Source organism: Solanum verrucosum, unplaced genomic scaffold (assembly GCF_900185275.1).
Source record: "Solanum verrucosum unplaced genomic scaffold, falcon-dt-bn FXZP01000049.1, whole genome shotgun sequence".
Lineage (NCBI taxonomy): Eukaryota > Viridiplantae > Streptophyta > Magnoliopsida > Solanales > Solanaceae > Solanum > Solanum verrucosum.
Genome location: NW_026020221.1, coordinates 1,561,733 through 1,579,877, shown reverse-complemented (window position 1 = coordinate 1,579,877; position 18,145 = coordinate 1,561,733). Strand labels below are relative to the sequence as shown.

The window sequence follows — 18,145 nt, the reverse complement described above, 5'->3', positions numbered from 1 at the left end:
TATTAGAACAATTAATGAAGGAAAATTTATATATGTACCAAAGAACCGAAGATATGTTATATCTAGAATATATCATAAATAATATTAATGAAATGTTCAGATTAAAACAATTATCAGAAGAATATTACAATAAATATTATTACATATTACCATGAATTTAGTACTACCTAAAAGTAATATTAAAGAGATATCAAAATTAAGACACTTAGTAAAAATATATTATAATAAAATCTTGAAAATAAGTTACTCACCTATCACACTACCATCTACCACACTACCACTTCAATGAATTCCCCAGTTACCAATTCCGCTACGAAAAATACTTGTTTTGTTAAATTATATATATATATGCTAGATATGAAATGCCCGTGCTATGCACGGACCCAACGTGTATCATTCTGAAAGAACGATTACGACTTCTCTTTTGTAGTTTGATTATCATAATAAATATTGTAGTTGTACAATAAAAAGGGGATAAGGTATGATAATATTGTTAAACTATTTTTACAATTACATAAAAGTTTTCGAAGTACAAATGCCACAATAAATACGTCATTAGAATTTATCTTATGCTCAATTGAAGATACTCCCTGGTAGAATTTGAGATCAAGTAGAGGGAGCTAGACGAGAAATTGCAAGAGAGCGAGCTGCAAATCAAAAAGTGATATAAGCTTGATTATAAATTCATACTCAGCTGTCATAAGATGACATTCATTTTCTGAAATTGGCTCATAGATTTCAGTGGTAATTCGATTTGTAATTTGCTTAGCTCAGCCCATACTACAAAGTGACCTCCTCATAGAGGAGTTTACAAATTCATTGCCAGATGAAAAACAGAATTACTGCTTCAATTTTCATTTGTACTACAATAAAACACATGTACTTTAAGGCATATGTGCAGAAGTGTAATAATATTTAGAAAAATAACAAAAGTGAACTGAAAATTTTCAAAATTACTAAAAGTTCAAGAAGCTTTTCAAAATAAAAGTACCTCCATGACCGAAGTGAGAGCTTCTGAATGACTTGTTTTCACTTTAGTTTTTCTAGTTCTTTCTTACAGCTCTTTCCTCTCCGGCCTTATAGTCAGAACTCAAAACTATGAAACTGTGTCATTTTGCCATAAGATGCAAGATATTTCTTTAGCTTAAGCCTTCTCTTATCAGTAGTTATTATCCTTAAAGCACATATATATACTCTAGCACATATTATATATTCAAAGTAAACATAAAAAACTTAACGGAGGTAAAACACTCACCTTGAACCCTCGTTCGTCTACTTTCTTGTAATTGTAGGCATAATAGACAAGTTGACATTTTCTTACTGTCTCTACACTGCAACAAATCTTTGGTAGACATTTTACTAAAGGAATTCCTGGTTCTTTCCTAGGAGTATCATTTTCTTGAAAAAGTATTGATCCTATTGCCCAAACAGGTATACATAACTTCCTTCTAAAATACATCAATCCATTATTTTCAAACTCCTCAACTGTATTATTCAACCCCATCTCAGTTTTTTCAAAGTGAGATTTTTCATCTGAAAAACTGAATAAGTATTATTCCCATCAGCTATAACAAGACTAAGTGATAATTGTGTAACATGAAATTTTCCAGCTTCTTGAAAATCAGGCAGTACAAACTCAAGATTATTAGTATGTTTATGAGGTAAATTCATCCACATAGAGTAATAACAAGCTAATCCAAAACCACCAGCACCACAAAATTAGAATGTGGAATACCAAATTCATGTTCAAAATCTTATCTTCAATTTCAGAGGCATAGTTAATAAAAACTTATTACAAAAAACAACAGAAAGAGGATGTGTCTATTACATACCAATTGCTTGCTTGGTACTACCATGTAATGTATTTACTTCAAGGGATAGCCCCGCTAGTCATTATCAGTCTCCTTTATTCGTGGTCTTCACGAAAACATCAAGACCTGTCAGATAACGTCATCAAGACAGGAAATTACTACGTTTGTGAGAATGTATATAGAAAAAATGTCATGTTGAAATAAATAGAAGCTTATAGAGTTTACCTAGTATTTGATTTATTCAAATAGAAGAAAGTTATTTCAACCACCACATTTCTACCCCAGATCATAATCTAAGTATCAGTACTTGGATATGTACCCTCATATCATGAAATAAGAATCATGATGAATCTGACCTCTAAATTCACATCGGTATCGAACACCCTCACCCAAATCTGAGCAACTTAGGTTGAAAGCAAAAGATTTCTGCCCTAATGTATCTTGCAGACTACTGGAAGAACTTTGTATTTCTTTTGAGTTTAAAGTACAGAGTAAACAACACAAAGATAAAATATTTTTTGCTATGAAAGCATTTTCAAACTTTTTTGAAACTAAAACAGTCCAACAGGACTATATAGGACTAAAACCATCACCAAATAATTGAAACTTGAAAGAATACTTTTTCTGAAATAGAAACATAATTCATTTACTACATATTCTAGGTATTTCCTGCAAGTAACAATGCTACACAAGCAACTATAGGAATTAAGAAAAGCATATTTTCTTACAAATCTAAAATACTTCGAGTAAATCCCATACATGTGATTAGTTTTCCTCGGTAAGGTCAGATGTCAAGATCTCAAGCTTCCTTCAATATTAATATGGTCAATTTTTATCAACCTCTACGCGTTTCTTTCATTTTTCAATTCAAAGGCAAGTTTTATCCTCTCTGTTATTATCCTCTTTTTATCATGTTCTTATATCAGTCAGTGATTTTGTGACACATAGATACAATTCTAAATCAATAGGTAGAACATAGAAATTACAAATATTAGCCTTCAGGTACCTTCCCTCTCGATCAACTTACCAAAATAAATAACAAAAAGGCTGTGGATTCAAGTTATTAAGAAATTTTTATGTTTACTCTGAATATGTATCAAGCCATTGACAATAACATGATCCTTTCATTCTCAATTCGCCATGAATAAGGCAGAGATCAAAGATCCACCAGTCAGCCTTCTACTTGAGTCATAACCATATCATTCGAAATATTAATTTTGTAAATGTCTCTAATTCATTCCTGTGAGGGCCTTTGCCCTTCTTCTCTTCAATAAAAAGTGTTTTACTTTATTGTCACTTTGAAAAACATCAAATTCACAAATACATGCCTACTGCTCACATAAGCTTCTTGTGGTTTAGACCTCAATGAGACATTTTTATCAATAAATTTCACATAGAGATCATTATTTTAAAAATAAACTAATCATCTGGAGAGCTTATTTGGTTATTGAGAAAACAATTTAAATCTTGATAATTATAAGAGTAACTCGGTAACTTGTGCTGAAGGGATATAACAAGTATTTCATGAAATTAGTTTGAGGTGCACACAAGTGGCCCAGACACTACAATCATCGAGAAACTAAATCTTTATTGAATGCAATCTTGTGTGATTGATTATGATGTGTTTGATCTTACTTCACATATGCTTAGGTAATTGACCTCAAGATCGCAAAAGAAAGTAAGATAGTTTGGTCTTAATATTCTAGAATACAGAACAAACTTATATGACTTAAAACGAAAACCTGACAGACCTTGCTTCTTCCAAAAAAAATCCCATTAGCACTATTAAAACAACAACATACCATGTATAGTGGCACAAAGAGGGTCTGGAGAGGGTAAGTGTACGCAATGTTGTTTCCCACTGTCACTAATCCATATGAATAAAGAATATAAGTAGTAAGAAAAAAATTATAACAATTGCCAATGCAAGAAGATTTTCTTATGAATCGTAGCGTCATGTATCTGCCATACACCTTTTCAATAGTATCCACAGGAAGAAATATACAAAATCATCAATATAGCATGTTTTTCAAGGGAGGTGCCAAATAAAATTCTTGTTTATTAATTTGATAACCTAATAATATTATATACATGTGAAATAACAACCTACATTTCTATTAACATAAAATAAAAATTGTAGGACTTGCAAGATTGAATTTTTATTAACTCCCTTAATTTGAGGTATCTTAAAAATTTGATTAGGATCGGTAAGTTAAGGCATAACTCCCGTTAGTTGTAGCTTAAAAAAACAGGAAAAAAGAAGAAGAGGGCATCTTAAAATCAATTAAGAACATGAAAGTAAAAAAGGACAACTTTGCAGGTTAAAAAGGCTACTTGCAGTATAACAAATCCACAATTTCGTCAATTCAACATATAACAAATCCACAACGGAACAATGGAATTTAATTACCATTGCAAACGAAAAAAATTATGGGCATCATCATGCATGCGAGCGTACCTTAGTTGTAGTATAACAAATCCACAATTTCTTCACTTCAACATAAATGGACCTTGAGTATCTCAAATAATGAGTATGCAGGCTCATTTTTAGTTACTCCCTTCAATTTGAGGACTTAAGGCTCAGAGAACGAAAGCTGTAGATTTGATTTGGTATGACATTTCGAGGATGAAATTGAACTTTAGATAACTGTATCAGAAGAATTATCGGTTAACAATGTGGAAAACCTCTATCAAAGGCTGAAATTTTTACTGATGAACTCGGAGCGGGTGTTTTAAAACATGATGTACTATTTGAGAAACTCCTTGTTTGATCTGGAAAATGAAGTGTAAGGAGAGAGAAAAATAGAGCCGAGAATGATCGAGAAGCAGATGAGAAGAAAGAACATATTTAAAAGACATAAATACCCTCACTTTTGGTTAAAATTACGGAGAGTACATATTTGTCTAATCATTGTTGCGTAAGGTACAACAAATATAGTTGTGGTTGTCCTGCTCTTTCACGTTTCTATATAGTAGAAATATAATAGGAGTGACAATGGGTAGGTGTGGATACAGGCAGGGTCAGTTAAAATATATTTCTTCAAAATATAATGCACATTATAAGTTATCTTACTAATTAAACTAAATTTGGTAATTTGAGACATAATTTATTCAATTTCTATTATATTTACTAGAACAAATTGTTACCAAACTGTATTTACTAAAACAATTTGTTAACACTTTTTTGTACCTTAAAGTTTTATTATAGAGAATTGTAAAAACAACATCTAATCTAAAATAAATGTTTACATATTTGAGTCATACTTAATTGCAATTACATATTTGTTGTATGTTTCCATAACCTAACTTTTCAAATGTTCATCCCAATTTTTCCTCACTTGCAAATATTGTGTATTGCAAGTCATAAGTTGTTGTGGCATATTTTAGTCTAATACGAAGTCAGGTAGGGTGTTGAGGAGTTCGTCCGAAAGACATTCGGTGGAAAGTGACACTATTTCTATATGGTTAAAAATATAGTAGTTAAAAGACGAAAACTAATTATGACAAGTAGGAACAGAATAATTTCATAGTGGTAATGAGAGAATAAAGTTGTTACACATAGAAAATAACATGGTATTGAAATGCAGAATTAATAGCAGCAGAATACATCTCAACCTGATTTATTGAACTAGTACTAGTACTTATAATTGAAAGGTCAAAGCTTGTTGAGGATTATCTGAGCACCATACTGAGGCTTCATAACAAGTATTGCCTGAGGGGCATGAACATAGGAAGGAGAGAGCTTAAACCAAAAACGCTGCAGAATTTGAGATAAAACGAGCTTGGCTTCTGCCATGCCAAAGTTATTACCAATGCACATTCGAGGACCCCAACCAAAGGGGAAATACAAGGGCTCTTTTGCAGCTTTGGATACCCCTTCTGAGAACCTATTTGGATTGAACATCAATGCATCGTCTCCCCATACTTGGGGATCGCGATGTGCTATATATATAGGCACAAATATTTGTACTCCTGCAGGAATTGTCATATCTCCCAATTTAGTGTTCTTTACGGTGCTTCGCATAAGGGTGAGTGCTGGATATAATCTCAACACCTCTTGGAAGATCATGTTCATCTAGTATTAATTAGCACAACACACACACAAATATTAATTAATGACATGTTTATATATAGTACTGATCAGTAGTAAAATTAGGACTCTGTATCATATCATAAAGAGAGCTTACTATTTTTAATTGATTCAAGTCCTCAAACTTTGGTTTGTTTTTTCCAAGGACTTGAAACACTTCATTTCTAGCTTTGTCTTGCCACTCAGGGTGCATACTCAAGGCAACCAATGTCCAAGAGAGCAAAGCTGTGGTTGTATCTTGTCCTGCAAGATAGAATTCCTTACATTCTTCAATTATTTCAGTGGTTGATAGTCCTCCTTTTAAGAGTAACCCTAAAATATCATCACTTTGTGAGACTCCTCTTTGCATAGAGTCTTTTTTCTTCTCTATTATTCCGTTAATCAATGATAACACTTTCTTGTAGATGTATCTTGCTCTTCTGTTTGATGCTGTTGGAAAGAATCTGCATGCGTAGTTAAAATCATATATGCAACATGTATGTGTTATAACATTAATGGATAGTATGTATACATATATATATTTTTGAAGAAATTACTCACCTTAGTAAGGGAAAGAAAAGAGTAAATGGAGAAGCCAAAATAAGATCGCACTGCTCTTTCTGAAGTATGAAAATAGTCCTTCCTTCTTCAATATTGCTACCAAAAGCAGCTCTAGATATAACATCTCCACCTACATTTAGGAATTCATCTGCCACATCCAACTCACAACTTCCACTTTTGCTAACCAATTCCTCCCATCTATTTATCATTTCATCACAACACTCACAAAATGCTGGGTACAACCTCTGTGAGTCACACATAAAAAAAATAGGAAAATGAATGGTCATCCAAAAAGAAGAGATGAAATAATAAGTAGTATAATACATACCTTAATCTTCTCTATATGAAAAGCAGGGTTTAGTATCTTTCTATGGTGGTCCCATTTTTGACCATTGTAACTAGCAAGTCCAGTAACAAACATGTCAATGAAGGCATTGGCTTGAGGCTTCTGAAATTCATTATGTCTGTTCACCACTTCTTTAATTAGCTTTGGATCTGATACTACAATCCGAGGTGTTGGTCCAGCCCACATCACAAATAATCTCTCTGCACCATATATACCTAATTAGTAAAGTTTTAACAAAATATATGGAATGTTAAAGAAATATATATACATGGCATGGCATGGCTGGCTTACCGTAAGTTTTAGAAAGACGAAGAATAAAAGGATTAACCCAAGGAACGATATCATGATTTACTAACGGTGTTTTCTTTGCTTCTCTAGACATTCTCGTCATCTCTTTCAGATTTCCAAACAGAAATTGGTAGGGCAGCCCATGAATACCTTCCTTCTTCAGCTTCTTTTCGATCATCTTTGGCCACCACCATAATGTGTAAAACGATTTTACACAAAAAATCGCTATCAAAATACCAATTGTTGCACCAATTAGTGTTCCAATTGCCATAGCCATAGCCTAGATATTTTCTATCAACTGATGAATGAATAGTGAGGTTGAGATGTACAAGAGCAGAGCAAAGGTTTCTATCAAGTGATGAATGAATAGTGAAAGTGAGACTACTGGGAGAGGTCACTGAAGAACACTAGAGGAGACATGTATTTATCGGCAAAAAAAGGGATTTTATTCAACACATTTAAAAAAATGATAGGCACATGTTGTATACTGAAACTAAGCTGACATTTATTAAGTGGGATTAGGAACCCAAGTAATGGGAAAAAAAGAGCTACACCAACTATTATTCCATCTGTTCCTGACTTACTTTTTTTATAGTTAGTTAAAAAAAAAAAGACACATTTCTATATTAAATAACAATTTAATTATAAAATGTATATTTTATCCTTAATGACTACTCCCTCGTCCCTATTTATTTGTCAAATATTTCTAACTTGATTTCCCTTTTTACTTGACATTTTTTACAAATCAAAGAAAGACAAAAAAAATTCTATATTATACCCTCAATTTATTAACATTGAGTTATTGTCTTTAAAAAATACCGAGTAAAATATATTTGAAACTCTATAAATTAATAGTAATAAATGATAAACTCACGATATCAATTATTATTTTCTTACCATTAGATACGTCAAATGTGGAGCTATTAGCGGAATGAATCATTAAATAACTAACAAGGTTTTTAATTCCTTGAAGTTTTCATTTTTCTAGAGTTCTACGCCCCACTCTCCACCTACCACACTGCTTGGTAGATCTATGATACTCACTCAGTCTATTTTTATATGTCTAATATTTTTTCCGTTTTATTTTTAGATATTTATTATTTTAAAAATAAATTATTATTTTTATTATCTCTTTTAGTATATCAAAAAAATAAAATTATATTTTTATATTTTATTATTAACATTAATTATTTATTTTTAAATTATTTTTTAAAATCTAATACTAATTGTCAATTAATATGAATTTTATGATAAAATATATATCAATTATTTGTTTTTTAAAAATTTGTAAAGTTTAAATTGAACAAGTAAAAGTGAACGGAGGAAATATTGACTTGACACACTATTTAGGGATTAATTAAAAAAAAGATAATTTTACTATATCGTTTTGTAAATGTAATAAATTAAAAAAAAAATATGTCATCGAATTTTGAGAAAAAACAATAATTTTGGTTAAGTGAATTAAATAAGTCTATTATTAAAAAAAAATTAAGGCTTTAATGATATGCCAACTAGGAGAGAAAGAGACTTTTAAACCAAAAGTTACATAAAAACATTATCTATATTTTGTTTTAAGTAAATATGAAAAAATATGTATAAAAATAGCTTGTTAACAGACATTTGACTATATATTTTGTCACTAAGTTACTATCTATTTAATTAGTCTTTGCTACTAAAGAAATAATTAAATGAAAACATGATATTAGGAAATTTCTTTAAAAACACATCTCATTGTTTATTCACTTAAACACAAAACTAAGTTCCATCCGTTTTTCTACTAAATAAAAAAAATTTGTGAAATGTTGATATTCATTTGGTGAGTAGGTTATATAATGGTATTCAATTTTTTTAATCAAGTTACAAAGTTTTTTAAGTTTTAAAGATTCTTAAATGCATAAAGTAATACTAAAAAGAAAATAATATTTTTAATCTATTTGAGAATTTATAGAAAAGGCTAATGGGCAAGATATATATGTTTCATTAACGCTTAATTTTTTCCTTCCAAAGGCAATAGAAACATTACATATCTTAATGAGTATGGAGCAATGAAAAAACATTTAAGTCTTACAAAATATAACTATTCTAACAATTTCTATAATCATATTTAAATACCATGAACTAAGGAAACTCATGTGCATGAAATTTTGTTTCTCTCTTTTTTCTCTCAATTGAATTTTATATCGAACTATGATTCTTCTAGATATTTAATTAGTTGAAATGTGAGTGTCATATATTTGTGGTGATTTTTTTTTTCCTTTTCTTGTGTATATATTTTTTTTATTTCTAATAATTAATTTTCTTAAGCACTTTTAGTCTTTCAGTGAAAATGTACTATATTGAATTAAGGAAATTATTTGCAGGCAAACGATAAAATCTATAGGTAGATGATTCAAGTATTTTTCTTTTAGATATTTTTTGTGATCATATCATCTAATTTTTAAGAATTTAATTAAGAATTTGCATTCATTAAAATATATATAAAAATTAAATGACTTTTACAATTATATATCATACTAAAGCTAAAAATGCACTACAACTTAATTTCTCTTTGTGTCACTACTAATATTTTTGATTTATAATATACTAAAGCAAAAAATGCATAACAACTGAACTTTTCTTTGTGTCACTACATGATATTTTTGGTTTATTTGAAGAATTTTATTCCTTAGAACGAATATGATATACGTCAAACCTCAATCTTTGATTATTATACAAAGAGATCAATGAATATTGAAATAAAATTAATCTAAAATAAATTTATGAATAAAATATATAAAGAAGACAAAATATATCAAAAGATATGAAGGTAGGCATACAAGTATCTTAAGATAGGCCTACAAGCATGTATTTTGCGAAGGTAAATACCATTATATATAACATTTTAACTTTTCAAGAATGAAAAGATGTAGTAAAACAAAACTAAAAAGAGTAATAATATAAGTGAGAAAATAGACAAGAAATGTAGAGAGACGAGAGAATTTTCTTATTCATCCAAGTAAATTCAAGTGTTTTCAAATCTTCAAGTGTGCATAACACATCCTCAAGACCTCTATTGATATTGTTATAAGAGACATACAAAAAGATAGCAATAAACACGATATTAATTTTTGAGAATGTGGGAAAGATTAAAGGGTGTGGAAGATAAATGATAAGATGGTGGAGGTGTGAGTATTATTACACATAATGGTTAAGCATTCATCATTTCATAAGTCATTATATATTGAGGAACACACCATGACTACTCTCAAAATCTACTTGTGCAATACATGGATGAAGTCCTATACCCCCACCCACACTTCATACAACTTCTTGAGTAACCATAGTACATAACTCACATTCTTGTTCATAATGGTAATAAGCCCTAACTGACATAGATCATATAAGCAAATCATGGAATATGGTGTCATGTCACACACCGAAAATAGTTGGTCTACTTGCCTAATGTAGGACTGATAACATTTTAGCTTAGATGGATCCACTAGCTAATAACCTATGTGGGCACATAGTTATGGGATAATGAGGTTGTTACTAGAAACCCGGCCTAACATAAGGAGAGCTTCCACATCACAATATCCACTCGGTGCTAAACATTAAATTTCCATGGAGTAGTTAATTTTCTTTTGACATTATTACACATGAAAGGGATGCCATTAGCCTACCCATTCAAGGTACATCATTAGAATAGCTCATTGAATCCTCATGAAAGGGGTACCATTGGTCTATTGATTCAAGGTTCATCATTGTAATAGTTCATTGACTCATCATGAAAGGGATACCATTGGTCTACCAATTCAAGTCAAAGCCTTAGAATACTTCATTAGTCATTCATGAAAGGGATGTCATTGACCTACCGATTCAAGGTTCATTAAGTCAAGATAAATTTTAGTTACACAAGAAAGGGATGCCCTTGGCTTATCGATTCAAGATATATCAATCAAGATCACTTTTATTCACACATGAAAGGGATGTCATTGGCCTACCGATTCATTTAGGCAAAGAAAGCCTTACTTCCAAAGTATTCACAAAGCATGTACATAAGCATCATGATTATACAAAATTCTCATAATTTGCCCTCCAAAGAGCATGGATCACATTCAATCAACACACTTAGATTTACTACATTAGGCATGGATAATAACATGATTCAAGCAATCAATTAATAACGATCATAATTCTATAACATTCTACTAACATCAATCAATACTCACACTTAAGATCCAATTTGAGAATTTAGGGGAATTCGTGGATTCTTGAAGAATTCATCTTAAAATAGTAGAAATTCATCAATTTGATCATAATATAAAACAATTAAATAATTGAAATCATTTTTGAAAGGGAATCCATGACTTTGAGTGAAATCCCTAGCTTTTTTAGGGAATTTCAAGTTGTGAAATTGAGTTTTGAAGGGACTCTATGGGTTAAGGCTACCCATAGATAAAACCTACCATACCTAGATAAAGAATCTCCACGAAATTGAGTAGAAAAGACTGCTCCTTCAACCCTAGACTCCACCTTCTTCTTCTTCTTCTTTGAAATTCTAGAGAGAAAATTATTTGGGGGAAAGTTGATTATGATTTGGGGTCTTGGGATTTATGAGGTGTATGAGGTGGTTAATGACTTAAAAAGTCCTATAAGTCTATTAAAACAATATAAAACGATCATACATTAAACTAACTTAATTAGGAATTTACATAAAAATACCACACTTGGCCGAATTGAGCCAGTCTACAAGCATGACCCACACCTATGACCCATGGACCGTGGATGGGTCCATGAGGCGTCCTGCAGGTCAGTGGTTCATGATCTTCAGCTCCTCAAATTGGCTCATGATCCACGACACCCATCCACGGGGCGTGGGTCCACTTATTGGCCGTAGGTGGCCCTTTTTGGGCAGTTTTGGGGTTAGGCTTTAGGGTCCTCCTCAAGGATCTTTGATTGGTCCTTGAGGAGTCGTACCTTGACGCCTTAACCCAAAAATATTTATTTTAAGTACCGGGAGTTATTTACGACTATAATCCACACATCAAACTCTAAAACTCTCACGTAAGGCTCTAGTTTCACCTACTAGTTTTCTAGGTGTTACAGTTACGTTCCAACATACTAACTTGGATCGGGTGCCACGTTCCGGCGCATATATGGTAACAGTGTTACGTTCTAACATACTACTTGGATTGGGTGCCATGTTTCGACGCATATATGGGATGAGGTGTCACGTCTGGCACACTAACTTGGATCGGATACCACGTATCGGTACACTAACAGTTTGGGTATGGGTTCCATGAAAGGAGCATTGAATTGGATTCCGTGAGAGGACCATTAAATTGGGTTCCGTGAGAGGACCATTGAATTGTGTTGTGTATCTACTTGTGATAATTACGTTCATATCTAATGATGATTGAGGTTGAAAGATTGTTTAATGCTCTAAAATGATAACCAATGTGTATTACTGAGAACGTGGAATGTTACTTTGATCCTGAAAAGATGTCTAATAATGTATATGTTTGGTATATGCCTGTTTTATAATGTTGTGGTTACTTGTATGTGTTTCACTTATTGGGATAGCCACGTGATCCTACCAGTACACTGTGATTATGTACTGATACTGCACTTGCTCTTTCTTTGTTGAGTACAGGGCATCTTCAGGCGGCTACTGACAGACCTCGTTTAGAAGACCAGTAATCGATTCGAATTCAAGGGTGAGCCAGTTCTTCCAGGATGCCATGAGTTCTCTATGGTTTGGTCCACTCTTTTCGGACTAAGACTATTTGTTTAGGGTGTTTGTTTAGTTTCGGGGCTGCTCCCCTTTTTCTTAGACTTGTTGCACTTTAGATGTTTTGGTACAATGACTTTCAGGTTCTAGGGGTTATTCTTCCGCATTAGTTTGGTTAGTTTATTTAACACTTTGGAGTTTATGGGAATTCTATATAATCTCTGCATTTAAACCAGTTTCCATATCTTTAAATGCCTAGTTTTCGTTAAGTTGCTTAGTCGGGTTATAGTAATAGTTATCCCACCAAAGGGTTAGTGTGGGTGTCAATCACGACGGTCTGGGTCATGACAAAGTTGGTATCATAGCCCTAGGTTCGTTGATCTCAGTGTTTCAAACGAGTCTAGTAGAGTCTCGCGGACGGTACGAAGACATCCATACTTTTCTTTGAGAGGCTATATGACTTTTGGAAAAACTCACTTCTTTTTACTCCTTCGTGCTATGGCTTGAATCCAATTGGTATCTGGGTGATACAAATTGATATATTTCCTCCTTCAATCTATGGTCTGAACTAGAGTAACAAAAGTGGTAACACCATCACTAGCAAGTGAGGATGTGTATAAATTACTGACAATTGAATAGGGTCACCATTTGAAACAAGTACCCATTGCCTCGAATAGATGATCTTTTGACCAATTGCAAGGTGCATCAGGTTTCCCTAAGATTTATCTAATGTTTGGTTACCATCAGTTAAAGATTAGGCATGAGAATGTGCCCAAGACGGCGTTTAGAACCCGTTATGGGCACTACGAGTTCCTAGTTATGTCGTTTGGATTGACAAATGCGCCTGCAACTTTTATGAGTTTGATAAATGGTGTGTTCAAACCATTTCTTGATTCGTTTGTTATAGTTTTTATTGATGATATTTTGGTGTATTCAAAAAGTGAGGAAGAACATACCGACCATCTTCGTATTGTTCTAGGTGTTCTTAGAAAACAAAAGTTGTATGCAAAATTTTCTAAGTGTGAATTTTTGTTGACTTTGATTGCCTTTTGGGGCATGTAGTTTCAAAAGAAGGTGTAATGGTAGATCTCCAAAAGATTGAAGCGGTTAAGAATTGGGTTCGGCCTAGGTCTGTGACTAAAATTAAGAGTTTTGTGGGGCTCGCTAGCTACTATCGTCACTTGTGAAGGGTTTGCAGATTCAAGTTTATATGTGACAACATTCAAGAATTTTTGGTAAGGGACAACTAGATAATGAACACCATTACTTTGGAAAATGCATTTAGTATTATTGTCATAACATGTATGGTTTGTTTAGTGAATGATGGAATTCAGTTATGCCAATTGAGGTTAGAAGTTATACTATGATTTCCTGGATTGATTGTATATCAAAGAGAGTCATGATACGACTACTACAATAGCAATAATGCTTACTTGGTTAAGTCATTATGTGTGTTACAATTGTGGAAAACCTAGGCATATGAGGATGAAATCAGCAAGGCCGTGGAGGCCGGGGTAATGGTAATGTAGGTGGAGGAGCAGTGCAGTCAGGCAAAAAGGTTGCCCATCGAGATGACATGGCTCAGTTTTATGCCTTTCCGAGCAAGACCAAGGTTGAGGCGTCAGATGCAATGATCACATGTACTATTCTTATCTGTGACCAAATGGCTACTGTTTGTTTGAATTCGGGTTCTACTTATTTATATGTGTCAGATCAGTTTGCTTTGTGATTTGATGCGGTTTGTTATGTACTTATGCCCCATCCATGTTTCCACCCCATTTGGAGAGTCTGTCATAGTCACCCATGTGTATCGTGTTTTTCCTGTGTGTTTCTAGATTTTTAGGCTTGGGCTGATTTGGTTTTGTTGGATATGACTGACTTGATATAATCTTAGGCATAACTTGGTTGTACCCCTATTATATCGGGCTTAATTGTAATACTAAGTCGGTAACTCTAGAGATCCCGAGTAGGGAAATGTTAGAGTGGGAAGAGGTGTACAAGCCTAAGCCAGCTAAGATCATATCTTTCATGCGGGCTGGAAAACTGGTGGGGCAGGGTTGTTTTGTCTTATTTAGCTCATATTCAGGATATTGGGTTGAGTCTCCCTCTATTGAGTCTATTCATGTGGTGTCAAAATTTAGAGAAGTGTTTCCTACTGATTTGCATGGTATGCTTCCAGATAGAGATATAGATTTTTGCATTGACTTGGAAATGGACACTTGCCCCATTTCCATTCCTTCTTATCGCATAGCTCTAGTAGAATTAAGAGTGCTTAAGGCTCAAATTCAGGAGCTTCTTGATAAAAGTTTCATCCGTCCTAGTGCTTCCCAGTGGAGTGCTCCTGTCTTGTTTGTTAAGAAGAAGGATGGTAGTATCAGGACTGGTGATTTTATCTTAAGCCATAAAAGAGGTGGATTGATACCGGAATGACAAGCTTATGGATAAGAAAAGTTCCATTGAGTATACTTGGGTGAAGGGAATTGAAGTATTTTAGTAAGAAAATGCGTATAAAATTGGGTTAGTCCTTTGAATTTGATGAGTTTACCTGAGTTTGAGGCGTCGTGTTGATGAAAAGGTTGACTTCATAGTAATAGTCAAGGCTGACTGAACGTAATGGTAATACGAGTTCGTGATGGATTGTGACAGGATGCAACTATATAATAAAATTATTGGTATAGTAATTACAACTTGCGAGTATCTAAGGTTGTGGTTTTCTAATATTTGGTGAGTAACGTGGTTGTATGGAAAGTTTTAAGAGATGGTGGGACACCACTCACATAGAATTTAAAAGAGCTAGAGTCGTGATGAAGAAAAATAGTGGGGTGTAGTACAGCCTTTAGAGAAAGGCGAGAGCAAGAATATTTTATTTGATTGCAAAGGCGAAAGAGGTATCTTCAGAGGGGTAGATAATTGGGTTCAGAGACGCGTGATTCATTCGTTTTGTTGTGGCTATGGTAATAGTGTCACGGGTTCATCAGATTGGTTAAAAACTATGGAAAAAGACTTGAGAAAAGAGTGTACAGACATTAGCTCGAGGGTGATGATAAATGCTTTGGTTTTATTTTTGAGTTTAGTAATGAGTACGATGGAATTTTTAGCGAAGGATATTGTAAAATCGATGGAGATGCGGTCATTAATAAGCGAAGATCTATGAATTCATAAAAATCTTCAAGGTACAAGCTAATGTTGATAGAAAATGAGATTGTGTTATATGGCTGAATTTACAATTCATAATTTTCAGTATAAGTTTACATGTGGTGATATATTTTGTCAATATATGAATTAACAATATGGGAAACGATCAATTGTATCCGGTATTGAGCATTTGAAAGGACTTACACCTGGGTTGAGTCAAAAAAATTATTACTGTTGATTGTTAAGTACCTAAGAAAGGTTTTCATTTAAAAGTATAGGTTTTGTCACGCCCCAGATTCAAGGGCGCAACTGGCTCCTAATGCCAGAACTCAGGCTTGAGCCGACCCTGCTGAACCATTTGCTAGTAGCGCATGGCAGCCACAAACAGTCAAGAAAACAAATAAGTATATCTCGGCTTAAAATTAAGCCCTCAGCCGGTAAGACCCCTGTCAACTGATCTATAAATGAAATAGCTACTCCCAAGAAATCATATAAATAAATAGTCAACTAGCACAGAAGTCCTGATTGGGCCGCTGAGGCCACCATGATATCTATACCAAAACTAAAAGCAGGTAAATATCAGTATAATACATCAAACAGCTCACAAGCTTCAGCAAACCAACAACATAGGTCAGCATGGCCATAACGTAGCTATAAACCCAACACACTAGTCTGCAAGCCTCTAAGAGTAGTAAAGATTGGTGGGACAGGGCCCCAGCCTACCCATGAGAATATATACAACAAAAGGTAACAAACCTCCTAACTCTGGCAGCTCCGGAGGAAAGGGGTTGACCAACCGGATAAAAGTCAATCCTGCTGATAAAGAGGTCTACTCGGTCGTCTGTCAGGACCTGCATGCATGAATGCAGCGCCCCAAAGGCAATGGAGCGTCAGTACAAAATAATGTACAGAGTATGAAAGGCAATAGACTATGATGAGGTATCATGATATACTGGAATAATCTGATAAATAAATTAAGGATAAGATAACTGTACTGACCTGCTTCTAAATCTAAATTTATCAAAAATAATAAAACAACAACCTAACCAATCCCCCATAAGCTCGACAGGTACAAATTAACACACAAGACCACCTACTCAGGCCCCCATAAGCCCGGAAGGTGCCAATCAGCCTGTATACCCCTATCGGTAGTCCCCTATCCCCGCATGCAATCACATAGCCCTCTTAGGCATCAACATAGCTTATAGACAACTCATAGCCCTCTTAGGCAACAACATGGCCCTGTAGGAAGCACATAACCTTCTTAGGCGTCAATATATATCCTTGTAGGCAACTCATAGCCCTTCTAGGCATTAATTTAGCCCCGTAGGCAACTCATAGCCCTTTTAAGCATCCATATAGCCCTGTAGGCAGAACATAACCCTGCTAGGCATAAATCACATTCCTGCAGCTAACCACAATAGCCCAAAGGCAACAATAAAAATCCAACAACTAAAAGTGAGCAATTTAGTTATAGGCAACCTATACAAATAGCCTCTAAGTCGTGTCCAACATACAAATGCTACTATTAAATAAGAATCCCGATAAGAGAAGATTATACGCATTCGAGCAGCCAACAATCAACAATAATGGCTACAAGTATAACAACGATAACAACTCAATTACATTGCTCCTGAGCTTTAAGGAAACATGACATAGGAAGAGAATAGCCTTAACATACCTTTTTCGCTAAATTCACGTGGCCTAACGACTTTAACTCATAACTCCCTCGATACTACAACAAGGTAGGACCATAATCAACACACAAAAATAAAAGATACCATGACAATATGATAAAAGATATGTATTTCCATCGCAAATTGATGTTTGCTGCTTATAAAAGCTAAAGTCGATGAAAGAAGGGTCTTACCTCGATCTTAGGTTCATAATTCACCTCAAAACCTTCAAATATATTCAAACCCCTGCTGTCCCAACACTAAAGTGTGATATGCAACGCAATCGATAAAACAAATTATACCACGATGATTAGCCCAATGCTTAGAACAACTTTCGTCAAGGACTTAGGTCGAGAAAATCTATACTTCACTTGATCCTAGAAATGAGTTTCTCTAATTTCTCTGGTTTTTAGCTTAAAAATGAAGAAAAATGTCGAAGGAGAAGATATATGTAACATTCCACCGACTTAGGGCCCCACCTGACGTGCCTGCTTGCGCAGTCCCACGAAAATGCGAATATCTCTCTATTCTGAAGTCGTATGAACGAAC

The 18,145-nt window shown here is 33.8% G+C and overlaps 2 protein-coding genes across 3 annotated transcripts in view; one reads left to right on the top strand and one right to left on the bottom strand.

The window, feature by feature from the left end:
• LOC125831618 (E3 ubiquitin-protein ligase BOI-like) overlaps positions 1-18,145 on the top strand; it is a 236,953-nt gene that overhangs the window by 138,172 nt on the left and 80,636 nt on the right. The gene's annotated exons all lie outside the window — the stretch shown is intronic.
• LOC125831602 (cytochrome P450 72A397-like) lies at positions 5,329-7,450 on the bottom strand. Its single transcript, XM_049510772.1, has 5 exons — positions 7,079-7,450; positions 6,770-6,987; positions 6,442-6,686; positions 5,999-6,344; positions 5,329-5,886 (listed from the first exon to the last, which is right to left on the bottom strand). Exons 1-5 carry the CDS (start codon positions 7,350-7,352, stop codon positions 5,467-5,469), a joined length of 1,503 nt encoding a protein of 500 aa, XP_049366729.1. The 5' UTR covers positions 7,353-7,450; the 3' UTR covers positions 5,329-5,466.

Bases quoted from the DNA above. Each gene is read 5' to 3' on its own strand.
- LOC125831602 (XM_049510772.1), bottom strand. From the start codon at position 7,352: ATGGCTATGGCAATTGGAACACTAATTGGTGCAACAATTGGTATTTTG. The intron at 6,687-6,769 runs GTATGTATTATA...TGTGACTCACAG, and splicing joins TTCATATAGAGAAGATTAAG to AGGTTGTACCCAGCATTTTG. The intron at 6,345-6,441 runs GTGAGTAATTTC...CTACGCATGCAG, and splicing joins CTTTTCTTTCCCTTACTAAG to ATTCTTTCCAACAGCATCAA.